The sequence below is a fragment of the Equus przewalskii genome, chromosome 1 (genome assembly GCF_037783145.1).
Source record: "Equus przewalskii isolate Varuska chromosome 1, EquPr2, whole genome shotgun sequence".
Lineage (NCBI taxonomy): Eukaryota > Metazoa > Chordata > Mammalia > Perissodactyla > Equidae > Equus > Equus przewalskii.
The window spans coordinates 137,356,375-137,376,277 of NC_091831.1; the positions used below are offsets into that span (position 1 = coordinate 137,356,375).

General features: G+C 37.4%; 1 protein-coding gene across 3 annotated transcripts in view; it reads left to right on the forward strand.

Moving 5' to 3' along the window:
* The window catches only part of WDR72 (WD repeat domain 72), a 219,658-nt gene that overhangs the window by 21,850 nt on the left and 177,905 nt on the right, over nt 1–19,903 (forward strand). For 2 of the 3 annotated variants that reach the window (XM_070579987.1, XM_070579998.1), the window contains exons 2-4: nt 6,336–6,500; nt 12,330–12,436; nt 19,306–19,384. In XM_070579987.1, the coding sequence (XP_070436088.1) occupies nt 6,348–6,500; nt 12,330–12,436; nt 19,306–19,384 (339 nt within the window). In that variant the 5' untranslated portion in view covers nt 6,336–6,347. Of the gene's footprint in view, nt 1–6,335; nt 6,501–10,999; nt 11,107–12,329; nt 12,437–19,305; nt 19,385–19,903 lie in introns of those variants that run through there. The other variant, XM_070580009.1, reaches the window with a different exon arrangement.

Sequence of the window (19,903 nt, forward strand, 5' to 3'; positions counted from 1 at the left end):
AGATCATCAACGTAAGGAAGTGTCATTAGAGACGAAGGCCAAGATTATCCACACCCTCGTATTCCCAATTACTATGTACGGGTCTGAAAGCTGGACAGTGAAGAAGGCTGACAGGAAAAAAATGGATTCATTTGAAGTATGGCATTGGAGGAGAGCTCTATGGATACCCTGGACTGCCCGATAAAGGAGTGGGTCCTAGAGCAAATTAAGCCCGAAGCACCGCTGGAGGCAAAAATGATAAAATTAAGGCTATCCTACTTTGGGCACCTCATGAGAAGGCAGGACTCTTTGGAAAAAGACAGTAATGCAGGGAAAAATTGAAGGTAGCAGGAAAAGAGGAAGACCAAAACTGAGATAATGGATTGACTCCATAGGGGAAGCCATAGGCATGAGGCTACAGAAGCTGAGAAGGGCTGTAGCGGACGGGACATTGCGGCCATCACTCATTCATGAGGTCACCAGGAGGTGGAGCTGACATGACTTATGTAACAATAACAAAGTTGCCTATATGATATAAAATCCTTTGGGACCCGTTGAGACATATTTTGTGATCTAAAATGGTCAGTTTTATAAATGTTATATATATGATTTAATGGGATCTTTTTCAATACCTGGGAGCAGGAATCTCTGTATGTCCATAACATTATAAACCCAAATTATGTGCTTCAAGTGTTTTCTCTCCTTACATTTTTTTTGTCTGCTTGATCTATTTATTACTAATGCAGATATGTAAAATCTGCCTCTTTAATAGTAAATTTATCAACTTTTCTTTGCAAGATCGTGTTTTATGTATTTTGAAGCTCTTCTATTGAGTACCTACAGATTGGAGATCTTATTCTTTTCTGGTGAATGATTTATTTAATCATTATATAGTGACCTTTTTCCCCTTCTCCAGTAATGCTTTTACCCTAAAGCCTATTTTGTCTAAAATTGTATCAGTTTTCTTTCATTATTATTTGCCTGGTTTATCATTGCCCATCTCTTATTTTCAAACTTTCTATGTTAATACTTCAGGAATTTCTTATAAATAGGATATGGTAGGATATAATCTAATTGAGAATCTTTGTCTTTTAACTAATAAGTTTAATTTGTCTATTTATTGTAAATTCTGATATGTTTGGATGTGAATTTACCAATTAGTTTTACGTTTTCTATTTTCCATGCTTGTTTGCTGTAATAAAATTTTTTCTTCTATTGGATTGATAATTTTTCTTTATTTCCTTTTACCACCTAAAGGTTTGAAGGTTACACACAATTTTTTTTTTTCTTTTAGCATCTTGTTATGAATTCTTCCCTTAAGAAAATTTAATCAGTATCTCTGCTCTCTTTGCATGCATACAAGACCATTCGAATGCTTTAACGTTCCACTTCCTTTTCTTTCATATTCTTATCTGGACTTTTAATTTACCTCTTTAATTTCCTCAGTTAGTCACTTCATCATTATTAGTATTATTATTTTACAAATAATGCTCATTTAGATTTACTTGTGTGCTTACTGATTTCTGATTACCGCTGCATCTTGTATTCCATTTTATTCCTTTCTTTTTGATTTAATATATTTTCCCTAAAGCACATCCTTTCATAATTGTTTCAGCAAGGTCTGTAAATGCTCTATTTTCTCTGGCCTTATTTATTGGAGAAATGTCTTTATAGTGCCCTCACATTAAATGATAACTAGATACAAAAACCTAGATTGACATTCACCTCCCTTCAGCATTTTGCAGGTAAAATTCCAGTAGCTTCTGGCCATCATTTTGCTGTGGAGAAATTTGCTTTAGGCATACTTACTGTTTCTTTTTTGGGTCATTTCATTTCTTTCACACTTTGCTTCTAGTATACTGCAGTTTCTCCAAGATGTGCTTTGGTGTCTATTTTTGTTTTAATCTTTAATGCTTATTGGATTCTTGAATCTAAGTTTTCATATTTTTGAAACATTTTGGAAAATTGTCTATCATTAATTATTTAATTTTATTTATATATATATAGTGTGTGTTTTTTTGAGGAAGATTAGCCCTGAGCTAACATCCACTTCTAATCCTCCTCTTTTTTGCGGAGGAAGATTGGCCCTGAGCTAATGTCTGTGCTCATCTTCCTTTATTTTGCGTGTGGGATGCCTGCCACAGCATGGCTTGATAAGCGGTACGTAGGTCCGTGCCCAGGATCCAAACCAGCGAACCCTGGGCCACCGAATTGGAGCACGTGAACTTAACCACTATGCCACCAGGCCAGCCCTAATGATATATTTTTAAAAACAATCTCAGACTTACAGATAAGTAGTAGGTATGGTTCACAGAACTGTTTACCTGAAAATTATTTGAGTAAGTTGCGAATTTGTTACCTCATCTTTTCAGAATACTTTATGTTTCCCAGAACAAAAACATTCTCCTACACAATCACAATAAATCCTTAAAGTTAGGAAATTAACATTGATATATTACTTCCATACAGTCCCTATACCCCAATCAAGTTTTTTCCACTTACACCAATAATATCAGTTATAGCAAAAGAATCCAGTCTAGAATCACATGTTGCATTTAGTTGTCACGTCTCCTGAGTTTCCTTTAGTTGGAGTAGTTTCTCAGTCTTCCTTTGACTTTCATGACCTTGACATGTTAGAAGATTACAGGCCAGTTATTTTGTAGAGAGTCCTTCAATTTGTATTTGTCATGATTAGATCCAGGTCATGCATCTTTGGCAGAAATATTGCAGAAATGATGTTGTGTTCTTCTCATTGCATCCTATCACGTGGCACATGAATTTGCTTTGTCCTATCACTGGTGGCTAACTTTCATCACTTGATTAAGGAGGTATCTGCAAGGATTTTCCACTGTAAAGTTACTCTTTTCCCTTTTGTAATTAGTAATTATCAGTGTGAACTCATGGTTTCCTATTTTATTCAAGGAGTTATAATCTATTCCTCACATTATTTATTTTAATGCTCACGTTGTCCATAATTTGCCAGTGGGAGCCTCTTCAAGTTGGCTCCCATGTCTTTTTGCTGTGTCTCCCTCATTCATAGAGCACTTCCTTGCTTTCAACAACATGTTCCAGTATCATCTTGTGTTTTCCCTGCTTCACGCCTGGAATCAACTAACTTCCCAAGAAACCCTGGTTCCTCTTATAGAGAATAGTGTGTAGAAGATGGTAAGTGAGCTCATTGCCATTGCTGCTGCCCCTCAGCCCTCAGCAAACAGAAATAAGAAATGTGTGTGTTTGTGTCTGTTTACATCTACGTTTATTTCACACCAAGACCTCTGATTCCACTCCAACACCACAGGGATCATTCTAGTTTTCTTCCTTTCTATATTTCTGACTCCCTTTTCTCATGGTAAGAAATCTGGTTCCTGTTATCCTAGTAATATCTTACTTATTTGATCATTTACCCTTTATGCAGCCAATTTTCTGCTGCCCTGTCCTCTATATGCATGCCCTCCTGATCATTATATATCTTCATCATCCCTTGTGAAGCTGTTCACTGACCCCATGTGTGACTACCCTGCAGCCCCCCTGTGTTCCCTCATTATGTCTGGTTATACTTTTGGGCAGTAGCCCTCCTTACCCCTCCATGATGTGCTGAACTTTCCCCAACATGCACACCTTTCTTATCTTCTCTGGGCTGCAGCACTCTATGCCTGGCCATCCTTGTAAATGAACGTCTTCCTCACTCTGCCCAGCCTCTGACCTCTTTGCCTATACCTCCCTCCCCAAGATGAACACCATCATTCTCTGCTTGGGCTCTAGCACTCCACACTGGATCTCTCTTCCGTATGAATATGCTTCCCACCCTACACAGGCACTGACCTCCCACACCAGGGTCCCTTCCTTTGCCATCCTCATCCCTTTTAGGCTCATGACAACCCTTGTTGAGGCAGCTCATTGTGTGAACTCCTTCCTTACCTTGCTCAGGCTCCAACACTCAGTACAAGACAGGCTTGCACACTATATTCCTCTTCACTCTGCCTGGGCTCTGCAACTCACATGGAACTGCCCCATGTGTGAACACCCTATTCACTCTCCCTGGGCTCTGACTCCACATGCATCTGCTATAAGGATGCCCTCTTTATGCAGTTTGACCTCCCACGCCCTACTCATGCCCTCTCTACCTGATAGTTTTAGGACTGAAATAGCCAGAAAGAGAGAGTTCTACCTTTTTTTGGAGCTTATGTTAGATAAATGTTGTGTTATCATTTTATCATCTATAGCTCTTAACATCCTGATTAATATTAATTTCTCTGATTTTTTTTCATTCATTTTCTAATTCTTTTCCATTTCTTGCTGTATTCTGTGTAATTTCTTGAGAATTCTCTTTAAATCTATTGATTCTTCACTTGAGTCTATTCTGATTTATCCTATTAATTGACATTTGTTATATTCCAATGATTATATTTTATTTCTAAAGGTAGTATTGTTTCTTTTAAAATTTTGCCTGTTTATTTTTTTATAGGCTGTCTTTTTTCTTAGGGTTTTAAATTTCTTTGTCTCTTTGATAGTTTATAATAAATTTAATATATTCGTTCTTCTTTTGCAATGTGTTTTTAGATTGTTTTCTTATCATTATTTCCTGGAATACTAATTGCTCTTTTTGCTCTGGTTTATTATTTCCTGAATGTTTTTTCATTTTTAATTGTGAGCTTATTTGTCACTGGGGTTGTTTGTTTCTGTGGAAATCATATGCAATCTTGGTTGTGGAAGTGTCTTCCAAAATGCTTTCTTTTTTTTAAACAGCTTTATTAAAATATAATTGACATGCAATATGTTTGTTTGTATATACAAATATATGTATGTATATATTTATATATAGGTATTGAAAATGTACATTTGATGAGGTTGTGTGTGTGTGTGTGAGGAAGATTGGCCTTGAGCTAACATCTGTTTCCAGTCCTCCTCTTTCTCCTTGAGCAAGATTGTCTCTGAGCCCACATCTGTGCCAATCTTCCTCCACTTTATGTGGGATGCTGCCAAGGCACGGCCTGACTAGCAGGGCTAGGTTCACACTCGGGATCTGAATGCACCAACTCTGGGCCACCAAAGCAGAGCATGCAAACTTAACCACCATGCCACTATACCACCGGGCTGGCCCCTCTTTGACATTTTTTAATGACATTAATGTCATATATACTTAGAGGAGAAAATTTACTGATTTATTCTAAGGACTTAAAGTGTTATTCATCCCCAAATTATTTGTATTTCAGAAAATAATGCCTATTTGGAGAACATTTAACTCAATGGTTCAAAAATGTAATGCTCATATTACTGGGTTATATTTCAGATTATTTTGGGTGGTGCACAGGCAAGCAGTTTTTGGTAATTATGTGTTCATTTTAACCCTTGTAACTAGCAAATGAAGGTAGTGATTTTTCTAAAAGTATTGTTTAGGAAGATACCAAATATAAATATAAAAATAAAAATTATTATTATAAATAGCAAAGGTATAACATGAATATAGCAGAAATCATAACAGTCTTATATGAATCTTTGAAGACTAGGAAACGTTTTTGGAATAGATTTACTTTTTTTTTTTTTTAAAGATTTTATTTTTCCTTTTTCTCCCAAAGCCCCCCGATACATAGTTGGGTATTTTTAGTTGTGGGTCCTTCTTGTTGTGGCATGTGGAATGCCGCCTCAGCATGGCTTGATGAGCAGTGCCAGGTCCGTGCCCAGGATTCAAACCGGTGAAACTCTGGGCCACCTAAGCAGAGGGCACAAACTTAACCATTTGGCCATGGGGTCAGCCCCCTAGATTTACTTTTTAATAGCAAAGTTCAGATATTTGTTATCTAGATGAGGTGACATTTATGGAGAGAGAGTTTGCAAAGCTGTCTTCAAATTATAGTGTGTAGACAGCTCTATTCTGTAGAATAGAATATTATATTCTATATACAGAGTACGACAGCTTATAAGAATATATACAGAATATGACAGCTTTCTGTATACAGAATATAATATTCTATAGGATGTAGAATATTCATATTCTGCTACAATTCATATGCATATCAATAGTAGAATATTCATATTCTACTGTGGGTGGCAACCACCCACAGTAAGAGCTTAGGGAAGAGTGGATAGACTATTCCTAGCCTTCTCTTCATCAGCATCAATAATCAAGAATTGGAATAAAAGTTATTCCTCTTTGATGGATTAACACTGAGCATGGTCATTTCAATGTCTGAAGACTACCTTCTCCTCTAACTGATGGGGAAGCGCCCCACTCCATAGCTCTGGGAGAAAATGTTGTTAAAGTTTATGTCATCATAAATCCACCTTGTGATATGACCAGTTCCCCCAAATTTAAGAATGATGACTGTGTATACCTCTTCCCTCCTCTGTGTGTCCAGGATTCATTCAACATGAGGCCCTCCTTGCAGGCAGTGGCACTCTGGGGGAGGAAGGCCCCTCCACACAGCATCACTGCAATCATGATCACCGATGACCAGCAGACGGTTGTAACTGGGAGTCAAGAGGGGCAGCTTTGTCTCTGGAATCTCTCACCTGAACTAAAGGTTAGTGGAAACTATTCATATTGAAAAAGACAATGCTCACAAAATAAGCACAGCTTGCTTCTTCTACCTGCAGTGACAGTGGAAGTTTGCGTGATTGTTAAAAAGATGCTTACTGAAGTAGTAGATTGGTTTTAATTCTGAATTTGGGGAAAATTAAGTGTTATATGGTGGATCAAGATCATATTGGAAAATTATATTATGAGTATTGCTAATCTTAGCTACCAGCTAAGTGTTATCACCCTTTAAGCTATGCTGAGTTTTACTGTTTTATATCCTGAATTATATGCTTAAGTAACTGAACTACAGACATGTAAGTATAATTCTAAAAATTATGGCTCATTAATCTAAACAAAGGGCATCCTTGAAAACCACTATTAAATAAATGAGTAATATCTTAATTATCTGGGTGTTTCTGTCGGTTTGACCTTCTTGCGATTCTTTTAGTCTCTGCTTGCCTGTGATTTTTTACAGATCACATCAAAAAGCTCTAAATCCAATTTACTATTGTCATCCTCCTATTTCAGAACCTGACCTCACCTAGGATTTGGCCCATTGATTAGCAATTAATTGTCCCTGTCCCAAGTCATAAACATTTAACATATTGGAATAGATATTTGCTTAGCTCCAGCAGCCTCTAGACCCAATTTGAACATTTAAACTAATGACGTACTTAAAGTATACTGCCCTCATTAAGAAGCCTTTTAAAGATCAAAGACTATTTTTAGCCTTTAAAGTTTGTCACTTTAAAACCTAAATTAACAATTAATTGTAATTCTATTTTATAGAGTAATTAATTAACATCTCCCTTCACTGAACAGCTACACTGCAGGACTGCCAAGAAGTGCATAGCAGACCAGCTCAGCTCAATGTTTATGAACATTCCTGAAAGAAGGAACTGGCATTATTGCAACAATTGAGCTTTGAAAATTGGCCTTCACATTTATTATCTCTTATAGTTTAACTCAGACTCCTAAATTACTTGAAATGTCTAAACTACTTTTAATGTTGAAGTGTAGTGTTTTCTGGCTGGGGTAATTGTCTTGTCATATGTAAATTACTATAAGCTTAAGAAATCTGGAATCCTAGCATCTCTATCTTTTCACATATGTTCCTGGAATTTATTCAGCATGCATTTATTGAGTGCATAAGTTAGGCATTATGCTAGGTACCTGAGTTCAGACATGAATAGGAAGACTTTGTGCTGGCTGCCCAAGATATTGCATTATAGTAGAGGACAGACATAGGCTAATGAGGTGCAGTTATGTTATAATACAACATATTCTAAATAGGAAGTAGTCTACACTGCATCTTTAGTGGGAGAAGTTATGCCATGCTTTTCTTAGGAGCAAGTCTTTCGCTTGGGATTAGAGATTCTTAACAGAGAGCGAAATTGACCCACAAGAGACATTTGGTACCATCTACAGATAATTTTGGTTGTCACAGCTAGAGGAAGGGGGATGCTACCGGCATCTAGTGAGTAGGGGCCAGGGATGCTTTAAACATCCTATACTGCACATGAGACCCCTTCACAACAAAGAATTATCCCATCCAAAATACCAATAGTGCCAATATTGAGAAATCCATAGTAGATATAGGAGGGGAATGGGAATCAGATCAGCTGGGGTGGGAAAAAACAAGGAGAACCATTGAAGAGATTTTAGTAGGGGATTGGATCAGCTTTATGTTTTGGAAATTCACTGTCAGGACATTGTGAGAAAGTTAATAACATAAATGTGAGACCAATTAATATGAATGTGAGATTTTCGACGTGCGAGTTTTCCTTCACATTTTCTGTGGCTAACCGTATGATCAGAAAGAATGAACATTTTCTCTGATTTTTCCTAAGACTCTCACCCCTACATGACAACAGATCAACTATTAGCAGGGAACACTCTAGGCTTTTCAAAAATCAAGGGCATTTTTAAATCTCAACCAATCTTGCTACCTGTAAGGCAGTCAAGTGAGTGGTCCATCATTAATATTTTAATGCTTGGTAGTTTAATTTGATTTTTATTAAAAAATTTTTATATATAAAGGAATAATTTGGGCAGAGGAAGAAAAGGGAGGGCTTTGAGGACATGAGAGATTGTAGCTGTAGGGCATGCTAAAGCCAGTGGACATATCAGGGGGAGGACAGCAGGAAGGGAAGAAGAAAGTTACAAGGAGGGGGTGTAAAGTGACCTGGAAGCCATTTATTTCCTCTTCATACTAAATTTGGAAAGCTCCATCTCCCGTCCAAAAGGATTTAGGTAAGACAATACATCATGTTCTGTGGTCTTAAATACTCACTTGCCACCATATAAAGTGGAAAAACAAACCTGAGGACACTTACTTAGGGAGTCATTAGACAAATTACACAGATGCTTTTTGTTCTAGGCACAGATCTCTCTTTTGAGTTTCTCAGTCTAGTGTGGAAGACAGGCTTCTAAATAGGAAGTTGTAGAGCAGTGGGATACCTCCTGTCTCTGTGAATTTGACTACTCTATGTATCTCATATAAGTAGAATCATACAGTATGTATCCTTTTGTGACTGGCTTATTTCACTTAGCCTGGCGTCCTCAAGGTTTATCCATGTTGTGGCATGTGTCAGAATTTCCTTTTAGGGCTGAATAATATTCCCTTGTATGTACATACCACATTTTGTTTATCCATTCATCCATCAATGGACACTTGAGTTGCTTCCAGCTTTTGACTATTGTGAATGATGCTGCTATGAACCTGTATGTACAAACATCTGTTTGAGTCACTACTTGTACTTCTTTGGTGTGTATACCTAGAAGTCAGATTGCTAGGTCACATGGTAGTTCTATTTTAAATTTTTTGAGGAGCTGCCAAACTGTTTTCCATAGCAGCTGCACCATTTTACATTCTCACCAGCAGAGTACAAGGGTTCCCTTTTCTCCACATCCTCATCAACATTGCTATTTCCTTTTAGTTAGTTTGATTTTTGTTTTATAATAGCCATCCTCTCATTCTGAAGTGGTATCTCATTGTGCTTTTGAAGTCTTTCTGAGGGTGATGCTTGAGTTGAGTCCTAAAGGATGCACAGGACTTGAACAGGAAAAGAAGGTGGGAGGAGATTGCAGACAGAGAATGATAAGTGTGTGTGAAAGGCATGAATATTTTGCCTTCAGGGAACTGGTAAAAGTAGTTGAGTAGACCTGGAACATGGTAAGTTAGTGGTGATAGGCACATCTGGAAAGGACAGAGCAGACTCAACATGGAATCTGACATGCTGAGGGGTTTAGATTTTTTTAAAAAACTAGCAAGAGCTAATCCTACATCCTAATTAAAAGCAGTGGTGATATTAAGGGATTTTGAGGATGTTGTATGAGAGGAGATGACATGATACTGTTTCATTATATTTGTAATATAGAACATCACTTGGTATTAATGTGAAGGGCATATTGAAGGGAGGTGGAGATGGGACTATGGGCAGGAGGCTTCTGTAGTTATTTAGTCAGGAAGTTTTTGAACATGAATCAGATCAGTGGAAATTGAAATGATGAGGAGATGAAACCTGGAAAGATGTTAGAAAAACAGAATGGACAGAACTGAGCCACCAGTTGGATTCAAGGTAAAGGAGCAGGAACAGTCGAAGATACGTTCCAGATTTGGGGTTGGGTGATGGGTGGGACTGGTGGGATGATGGTATTATGTATTTGTATAATGATTAGGAATGGAGAGGGAAAGATGATGATTTAAGTTCTGGATATCTTGGAGTATCCTAGTATTCATTAGGGGCTTGGGTACACATCTTACTCTTTCCCTGTCCATGGGTGGTAGGATGGCAGGGTGCAGGGGAGCTGGAGAATAAGTGTTTCCTCATCCTGGGCTTCCCATCACATGCCTATATTATGCATGCTATTTCCAGGCTCTGAGTCTGACTCCCAGAGCCCTCTGGTTTCCCCAGAGCTTTGAGAGGTCCACTAATGAGATGCTTCTCCAAGTCCCATGCTAGGAACTTCCTTACCTGGGTTTCCTGGTATTGATTGCTGGTATTCATCACACCTTTAAGCATAGAAAAAGGTGACTTGAACATCCTCTCAGATATATTCCCTTAGTTTTGGTATATTTTGTTTTTCTGTCTGTTTAGTACTCAGAAGGCAACACAACAATGATGAAATGAAGAATAGCAATGTTGTGTAGAAAGAAAAAATATAAATCTAGGTAAAGTTCTAGCTCCAATATTTACCAACTCTGCGATATTGGGCAAATGCCTTATATCCTTTGAACCTCAATTTCCTCACCTGTGAAAGGGAGATTGAACACTGTTCATAGTTGTACCAGTGTTTGGAATATGGTCGTAAACACTTGTCATCTTATGCATTCTTTCCCCTCTCTCAATGTGCTGTTAGAAGTACCTCGGGCGGGCATAAGTGGGGACAAATGCTTCTAGAGGTAGAGACAATGAATAGAAGTAAAGGTCTCCTGGATGTCGTCATGACAATGACTCGGTGTTATTGTAGAATTTTTTTGTTATTCTTTGCAGCTGTTCTAGAATGTGATAAAATGAGGAGATTATAGTGAATTGTAACAGCTTCAACTGTTCATGTAGCTTCAACTATGCGTAGGGATTTAGCAGAATGAGGACTTCATATGAAAGGCATTGGTGTTCCATTCTGACATTTTGTTCATAGTGGATTTTCTCTGGAGGAGGGAATGTCCTTGAGGAGCACTCATTCATTGTTTAATTTGGCCTGTATATATTGGAATGGGGTTAAATTCATAGGGGTATGCATTTCCAAGTGTGATGATGGGGAAAGATATTATGTTGTTTTCTGAGATGGAACCTTCTGAGTTTCCCAGGAAAAAGGGAGAGAGTCAGAACTTGGGTTATAAGTGATTCTAACCAAATACAAAACCCTCTTTGTAGCACTAGAAATTTAGTCTGACAACAGACCTTTTAAAGAAATATTTCTGATTATGATAGAAATAAGATGAAGGCAGAGAACAATTATCATATGAAATAATTTGTCCTCATTGCTATGGTTGGGTTATTACCTACGTATATGTTTGCATAGTTCAGAAAAAACATAATGAATATTAATTCATTTGGAAAATAGATTATTACCCATGAGACAAGTTTTATTAACCTCAAGTTTTCTACTCATTCAAATTAAACTTTTAGTCCCTTGTTGACAACCTCTTCTCCATTTGAGGGTATCTTACACGTTTTCTGTTTTGTAGTTTAATTTTTACAATCTTCTTTTACAAAATAATAAAGAATAGACTTTTTTCACACATGAGGTAATGGAAGAAATAGCCATTGGTGCCATATTTTTAAATTCGAATATAGGAAGAAAACAGTGGCATTTTAAATAATAGCTTAGTTGCAATTTTATTTTTAATGTAGAAAAGTTAATATAACTATTTCTGAGGCAGGTAGCCAAATAAGGTATTATAATGGTTACAAAAAGGGTAATCTTTTTTTGTATTATTTTGTAAACTCATTTCTGAAATCCGAAATTTGCACGTTAATAAGCTACTATCATTTGAGGTACATTTTGTGCATAATAAACATCAGCACTGACTTATTTGTATTCAAAACCTAGATGTTGTAAAACAGGTCTAGCAATCAGCTAGGTTTCATGATGGATACAAAACGAAAAATAAACAAAAAAATATGTACAACACAATTCCTCTATCTAGGAGTTTATTATTCTGTGGATTTTGATATGCCTTATATCAGTTTTCCTGAAACTTATGTACAGCAAAAACATAACAGGATTTTCTAGTCAGAATTATGAATGTTTCTATAATGTCATGTTTATATTCTTGAACTAAAAAGTCAACAGATGTTTAAAAGCTTGCCCTCATCATTTTCAGATTTCGGCTAAAGAACTTCTATTTGGTCATTCGGCTTCAGTAACATGTTTGGCAAGAGCAAGGGACTTCTCTAAACAGCCCTATGTCGTTAGTGCTGCTGAAAATGGGTAGGTAAGATGTGTGGAACTTGTACCTGTCTCCATTCCCTCTCCCTTTTTAAAACCTATGTTGGGGTACAGAATTCTAGGATGGAGGAAGCCTTAGTGATTAACATGTTCCTTCTACATATAGGAAAATCTAGATCTTGAATGATTGAGTAATTTGTGTGATAGTGCCAAGGAATGTAATTGGTGCTATGACTCGCAATCTAAAACTCTTTTTTTACTGAACTGGGACCAAAATCAACACCCAAACATGTATAGGGCTTGCGGCAGCCTCATTGTGCGAAGGATACTGGCAAATGCCACCTATTATAAAATTTGAAATGGAAAAGTCTGGGTGCTTGTCTTTTTTCATATAGAAACTCACTTTGAGCTGTTAAGCAAACCCATCTAATGCTTCATAGTTTTGTAAAACAATTCAGTAGTTACAATCTTCATGTTGTACCCTCGTCTGATATCGTTATAACACGAACAGAGGAGAGGATTTGCTTGAAAGTGGAATGATGGGAGAGAAAAGGGATGCCACATAGACAGTGATTTGAGTTTCATGAAAGTGAGGTTTGTTTCAATGAAATAGGACTTAGCTGTAGGAAAAAGCCCCACTGATGTAAGAGCTGCTATGAACTAGACTCCGCTGCTGAGTTATTTGCCAAAGTATACTCAGGAATGCGGAATCGATTCGGCATGTGTTTGTGAATGAGGGATTGGGTTGAGGTTGAAACAAAAGAACCCCTTCCTTTTCTGTTTTTAACTCAAGGAGAAATTATATATATGGCTCTGTCGAAAGAATAATGAGGAATCAAGTGTTCAACTTGTAGAAACTGAATAGTTTAACAAAATGGCTAGTGGAAGAGATATCAAAGGGTACCTATTCTCATAGTTTATAACAAAGCCATAATTGTTATACTTAGAGAGATTAAACTTTGGGCAAGGCTAATGTGAAATGTCCTAGTACCTTCTTTTTTAACAATTGTCAGTAGCTTTCATACACTAGTGCTCCTACAAAGCCTGTTACACATGTTGAGATATTTATTCCAAATCTGGAAAATTTGGGGGATGGTGAATTTATTCTGAGACTACTTAGAGAGTTAGGAAAATTAATAGCTAAGTAAGAAATAGATCTGAAAATAACTGAGTTCCAGCTTGAGGTTTTTGCCCACAGTGGCCTAGCTCCAAAAAAGAAACCAGGGTTAATGGACATATTCTTGATGATGGATGAATTCAGCTTGTATGAGCCCTGTAAATATGATTGTTAAAGAGCCAGGGGACCTGGTTTGGTTTTCCTTTTCCAAAATAATTTGGATTTTCTAGAACTCTGTTCCTTTGGAGTGCAAAACTTAGCCTGCATCTATAAGATACTTCTTAGAGGGGCTGGCCCCGTGGCCGAGTGGTTAAGTTCGCGCGCTCTGCTGCGGCGGCCCAGTGTTTCGTTGGTTCGAATCCTGGGCGCGGACATGGCACTGCTCATCAAACCACGCTGAGGCAGCGTCCCACATGCCACAACTAGAAGGACCTACACCGAAGAATATACAACTATGTACTGGGGGGCTTTGGGGAGAAAAAGGAAAAAAATAAAATCTTTAAAAAAAAAAAGATACTTCTTAGACAGTACCTACACTTCAGCTACTTCATGCTTAACAAATCCTAATTTACTCTGTTGGAAGTTACTAAATTTACTAGGCTTTGCCCATTATTGCCCCCAAACAACAGTGATTTTTTAGCTTTGAGAAGTCCCAGGATATGCCTGTAGGCTTAGTATTCCTGCCTCCAAAATGATCAGAGGGGACCCAAAATTGCCTCATGACTCAGTTTTTCATTTTTTTCCCAAAGTGTTACTTTATCTGTAGGCATAAACGCTAAGATTCAATAATCTCAGTGAATTCCTGGATAAATGAAAGGAAATAAACAGCTGGAGACTTGATGTTGAAATGGTGGAATGCCAAAGAAAAAGGGAAGATTCTGAAAGTAGTCAGTGAGAAAAAGCAAATTATTTATAAAGGAAAGTTAATTAAACTGAGACTTCTCAACAGTAACATGCAAACTAGACAGCAGTGAAATCTTCAAAAAGTTGAGATAAAATATCTGTCATCTTAGAATTATATCTCTAGCAAAAACATCTTCCAAAAGTGATGGCAATATAGTAACATTTAAGACAAATACTAAGAGTGCTCGCTGCCAAGAGACCCTCTATGAATAATGAACTCCTAAATTATATATTCTTCAATGAGAAGAACATTGGTTTCAGAAGGAAGATCTGAGCTGGAAGAAGGAATATTGAATAAAACCCAGCAAATTTTTTAGAAAATTTAAATAAACACAGACTATAAGACAATAAGCCAGCCCTGGTGGTCTAGTGGTTGAGATTCAGTGCTCTCACCATTGGGGCCTGGGATTTGTTTCCCGGTCGGGGCACCGCCTCACCCATTTGTTGATTGTCATACTGCAGAGGCTGTGTGTTGCTGTGATGCCACCGGAATTTCAAATACCAGCAGGTCACCTATGGTGGACAGGTCTCAGCAGAGCTTCTAGACTAAGACAGACTAAGAAGAAGGACTTTGCCGCTCACTTCTAAAAAAATTGGCCATGAAAACCCTTTGAATAGCAGCAGAGCATTGTCTAACATAGCTCTGGAAAGTGAGAGGATGGCACAAAAAGACAGGGCAAGGTTCCGCTCTGCTGTACACAGGCTCTCTAGGAGTGGAAATGGACTCCACGGCACTAACAAATAGGACAATAATGTTCATATATATATATGTATGTATCCCATCCTCCCACACATACACACTACCCAATCAGCAATTGGATATAATAGTGTAGTGATCAGATGCCGTGTGTTCTGGTGTTCTAGAGGTGGATAAAGATGTTGATTAACTTTAGACTTTAACTAGATATACGTGTTGACATTTCCAGAGTAGGTAGAACAGACAAAAGAAGTAGAATATATAACTTCCACCTTAAAAAGAAAAAAATATTGTTCAATCCAAAGGAGACAAAAATAAATGGAACAATAGAAAGCACAAAATAAGATTGTTGAAATAAATCTGAATAAAACAATAGTCTCAATTCCATAAAGGAACTAAACCCACTTAAATTACAAAGATTGCCAAACAATTTAAAAAGCAGGAACAGCATAAGGACATAGAAAAATTAAAAGTAAATGGATGGAGGGGCTGGCCCCGTGGCCGAGTGGTTAAGTTCGCGTACTCCGCTGCGGTGGCCCAGGGTTCAGATCCTGGGCGTGGACATGGCACTGCTCGTCAGGTCATGTTGAGGCGGCGTCCCACATGCCACAACTAGAAGGACCCACAACTAAGCTATACAACTAGGTACGGGGGGGTTTGGGGAGATAAAGCAGAAAAAAAAAAATTGGCAACGGTTGTTAGCTCAGGTGCCAATCTTTAAAAAAAAAGTAAATGGATGGAAAAAGATTTATCAGAAGAATACTAATCAAAATAAGGTTATGGCTGTATTTATATTTTATATTAATAAATATAGTACTTCATAAAACCTTAGGACCAAAAAAGCCTTGGCCTTGAGAAAGAGGATTCTTACTTATTAATAAGACTTTTTTTTTAAAAATTTCTTTTTAAGGAAGATTAGCCCTCAGCTAACATCTGCTGTCAATCTTCCTCTTTTTCCTGAGGAAGATTGACCCTGAGCTAACATCTGCGCGCATCCTCCTCTATTTTATTTGTGGGACGCCTGCCACAGCAGGTCTTGACAAGCAGTGCTAGGTCTGCGCCTGGAATCCAAACCAGGAAACCCTGGGCCACAGAAGTGGAACACACAAACTTAACCATTATGCCACGAGGCGGACCCCTAATAAGACTTTTAATAACCAGCAAGAGATGAGACTAGGGAGATAGGCAGGCACCCAGTCTTGGAGTCTTCTAGGAAAGTGTTCCTTAAACCTGAGTTTGCATTAGGATCACTTGCTGAGCTTGTTTAAATACGGATTTCTGGGCCCCGCTCCTGGAGGTACAGATTCAGTAGGTCTGGGCTGATGTTCAGGAACTTGCACTTCTAACACATTCCTGGATGATGCTGATGCTGCTGGTTCAGAGAAGGTATTTGGAGTAGTGAGGACCCCACATTTGGGGCATTTAGAAAAAGTACAAGATCAAGAATGACTTGGGAAACTCATTGATGACAATACCAATCATTGAGAATAGGGAACAAAAGGAAGATGCTATTTATTGATTTATTTATTTTGAGGACAATTAGCCGTGAGCTCACATCCACCGCCAATCTTCCTCCTTTTTTGCTGAGGAAGATTGGCCCTGAGCTAAAATCTGTGCCCATCCTCCTGAATGTGAGACTGTAACAAAGCCTAAGACAAAAATCTAAGGAAAACTAACATTTAAGAAGCAGGCAGAAGACGAAGAGCCTGAAAATGACGGAGAAAACCCAAACGTATAATGGAAGACAAGAGAAAACAGAGTTTGAAGGATATAATGGACTTCCGATTCAAGATGGCAAACCAAGCGTTCACTTTTATCTCCTCTCCCTCTAGATGCTTTGTGAAAATTTGAGCAAAGCAATAACTGTCATAAGCACACAAATATGTGAATAGGAATGGGACTAAGAGAAAATAGGATATTTCTGAAAGATGGAAGGTGTATGGAAGAGTGGTGACTGATATATTTATCTATTGAATGAATTTTTATTGAGGTCCTAAGGTAGAGATATAGCGTTGAATTTAAAAGAATTTTTAAAAAAAGGAACTTTAGGAGGAATTTAACAATTTTATAATTTTATATGTTGTAGGTATTTTTCTCTGTTTTTCTTTTCATTGAAATAAAAAGCAATTCAAAAAGTTTGGAAATCGTTAAATTTAAGTTTTTTTAATAAGTGAAGGTGATTTAATCTATGTAAAAACTTTGGCAACAGTATTTGAAAAAGAAAAGAGGAATATGCATCTTAATTAATTAATTAATTTTCATGTCTTCTTAAGTATATAACTTGTATAGTTCTAGCTACAATGCTGATGCTGCTTTTGATACACAGTGAATTTGATTTCTTTTCTTAAATAGAATCGATAGGTAAAGAATCAATTTTGCCTTTTGATATTTTTGTTTTTCAAAATTTAGGATAGAAAGTAAGATAATAAGCAAACAGGGAAAGCATTAGAATCTGAGAGAGTTTAGAGAATTAGTTTCCCTGGGAGGAGAGCTTTCACTGATGCCCAGGCTCCAAACCCTGGAAAAGGTGATTTAATTAGCCTGGCTTGGCATCTGGGTTGGGTCCCAGACATCAATATTTTTAAAAAGCTCCCTGATAATTCTAATATATAGCCAGAGTTTAGAATCACAAGTTTGCAGATAGACTTACCGAAAAACAGATTAACTGACCAGGAGTTTTTCAAAATCCCATATGCCAAGTTCCCAGAACAGAGCCATGGAATTAGAATCTCTGAGGGTAATTTTTGAAATATTCATAAGTGATTGTTGATGTCTAGCTAGAGGTGATGCACTCAAATTCCTTGTAAAGAAATTCCTTCTCAGAGGTAAAACTTTATATTGATGACTGCTTAAGATTCGGTTTCTTTACTTTCGATGTCTATTTCTTTACCTTTGAGATACATTATTTCAGTTTCTCCCTTTCTCCCAGTCTTATTTTTCGGACACATACACACACAAATTTTTTCCCCTGTTATTGAGTTGCGTGTCTCAAATCCTTTTTGGAATAAGGCTGGGTATAAACAGAGAGAGAAAAAAGCCAGGAATATTTTGTTTCTATATCTAGAACATGGTTTCTCACCCTCAGTGCTTATGACATTTTGGACCAACAGAGAATTCTTTGTTGTGGGAGACCATCCTATGTATTGTAGGTTGTTTAGCAGCATCACTGGCCTTTCCCCACTAGATGCCAGTAGTGTGTTCCTAGTTGTGATACTAAAATATCTCTAAACATTGTCAAATGTCCTTTGGGGGGCAAAATCGCTGCAGGTTGAGAACCACTGATTTAAAGATTGAGTTCCACTGTTTGGCTAGAAAAACGAAAAAGCCTGCGATTACCAAATGAATAAGCATTTAACATTATTAGTTCTTATCTTTTGCTTCTAAATAGCAGCTTCTCCTTTAAAGCCAATAAAGCTTTCATTTTTCTTCCGTGGAAAATTTTGCTTATGTGTTAAAACTGTCAAAACTGAAGAATATTGCCAAACAACTCTGAAACAGCCATTCTTTATTTTGTGAACAGAAATCATATAAGCTACCTTACACTGGATATATTGTGTAACTGTATTTTATAACTGTGTCTATCTCTTTGTAACATTCACGTAACCAAGTCAGAGTTTTCTGAACAATGAGAATTTTCTAAGCATTAAGTGGCCAGGATGATTTCAGGATTTCAGGGGAAGCAAAGAAATAAACTGTATCAATGATCACCCAAATAAACCATATCAATGATAGACCAAGGCCTCTTGGTGGCACTGTTTATTTTTACAAAAATGATGCGTCTTCTCCACAAGATGCAGCACTTGATGCATTATGCTTTTCAGAATATGTAGTTTAAGTTCAGTGAAATAAACCATTTTCAAGAGGATGCAGTTTCCATGGAAAGATTGTTGTGCTGTCATTCTCACAGGCTATGATAGCTGTATCCCCACAATTTGTTGTAGGTCAGGTTGGCGCTAAAGTCAGGTTTGTAGGCTGCAGGCAGGGTGTAATTACCCAAACAAAAAGACACAGATACAGTATGTCATCCCTGCTAATGACCACAACATTTTCTTGCCCAATAATCTGTAACAAAAAGCCACATAAATGATCCGGCTGCATTTAAGTGCAGCACTAAAGAAAAACTTGGTGGCACAAAAATTATTCCAGCCAATTGAGTGGAAATGACAGAGAATAATACAAAGTTATCTCTGCTAGGGAGATGTGTATTTGGAATGTCACCAACGGACAGTGCGTGGAGAAGGCCACACTTCCTTACAGGCACACGGCAATCTGTGTAAGTACGTGCACTTCCCTGAGAACACTTCTGGATTCTACAATTCCTTTAGAGCATTTGCTACACACATAGTAAAGAAATGTCTTTGGAAGATATGCTTTTCTTAAATTTTTGTTTTGTCATTAGAGTAGTTATCATCTGTTATTTTGGCGTTTTTCTTTCCCCAAAGTTATTATTCAACCAATTTTTTTCTGATTCTCTCTCTTATTTCTCTTTCTTTCAACATAGATAAATTTGAAAGACAATTTTTTTATTTTTCCGTAGGTACATTCACAAAAAACACACACACATGCAGACACACACACACAGAAAGATTCCATTTTGATGGCGTGCTATTTTATAAAGCAAAAACTTTTTTTCTCTTGTTCCCAATTTTAATCTTTTTGAGTGGATAGATTCTTAACTTCTAAATTTCTTATTTATGAAACGAGAGCAAGAGGCATGGCCATAAACCTTATAATCACTTCCTAGTATTTAAAACAGATTTTGACTTTTGTGTAGATGGACTCCAAGTATCTA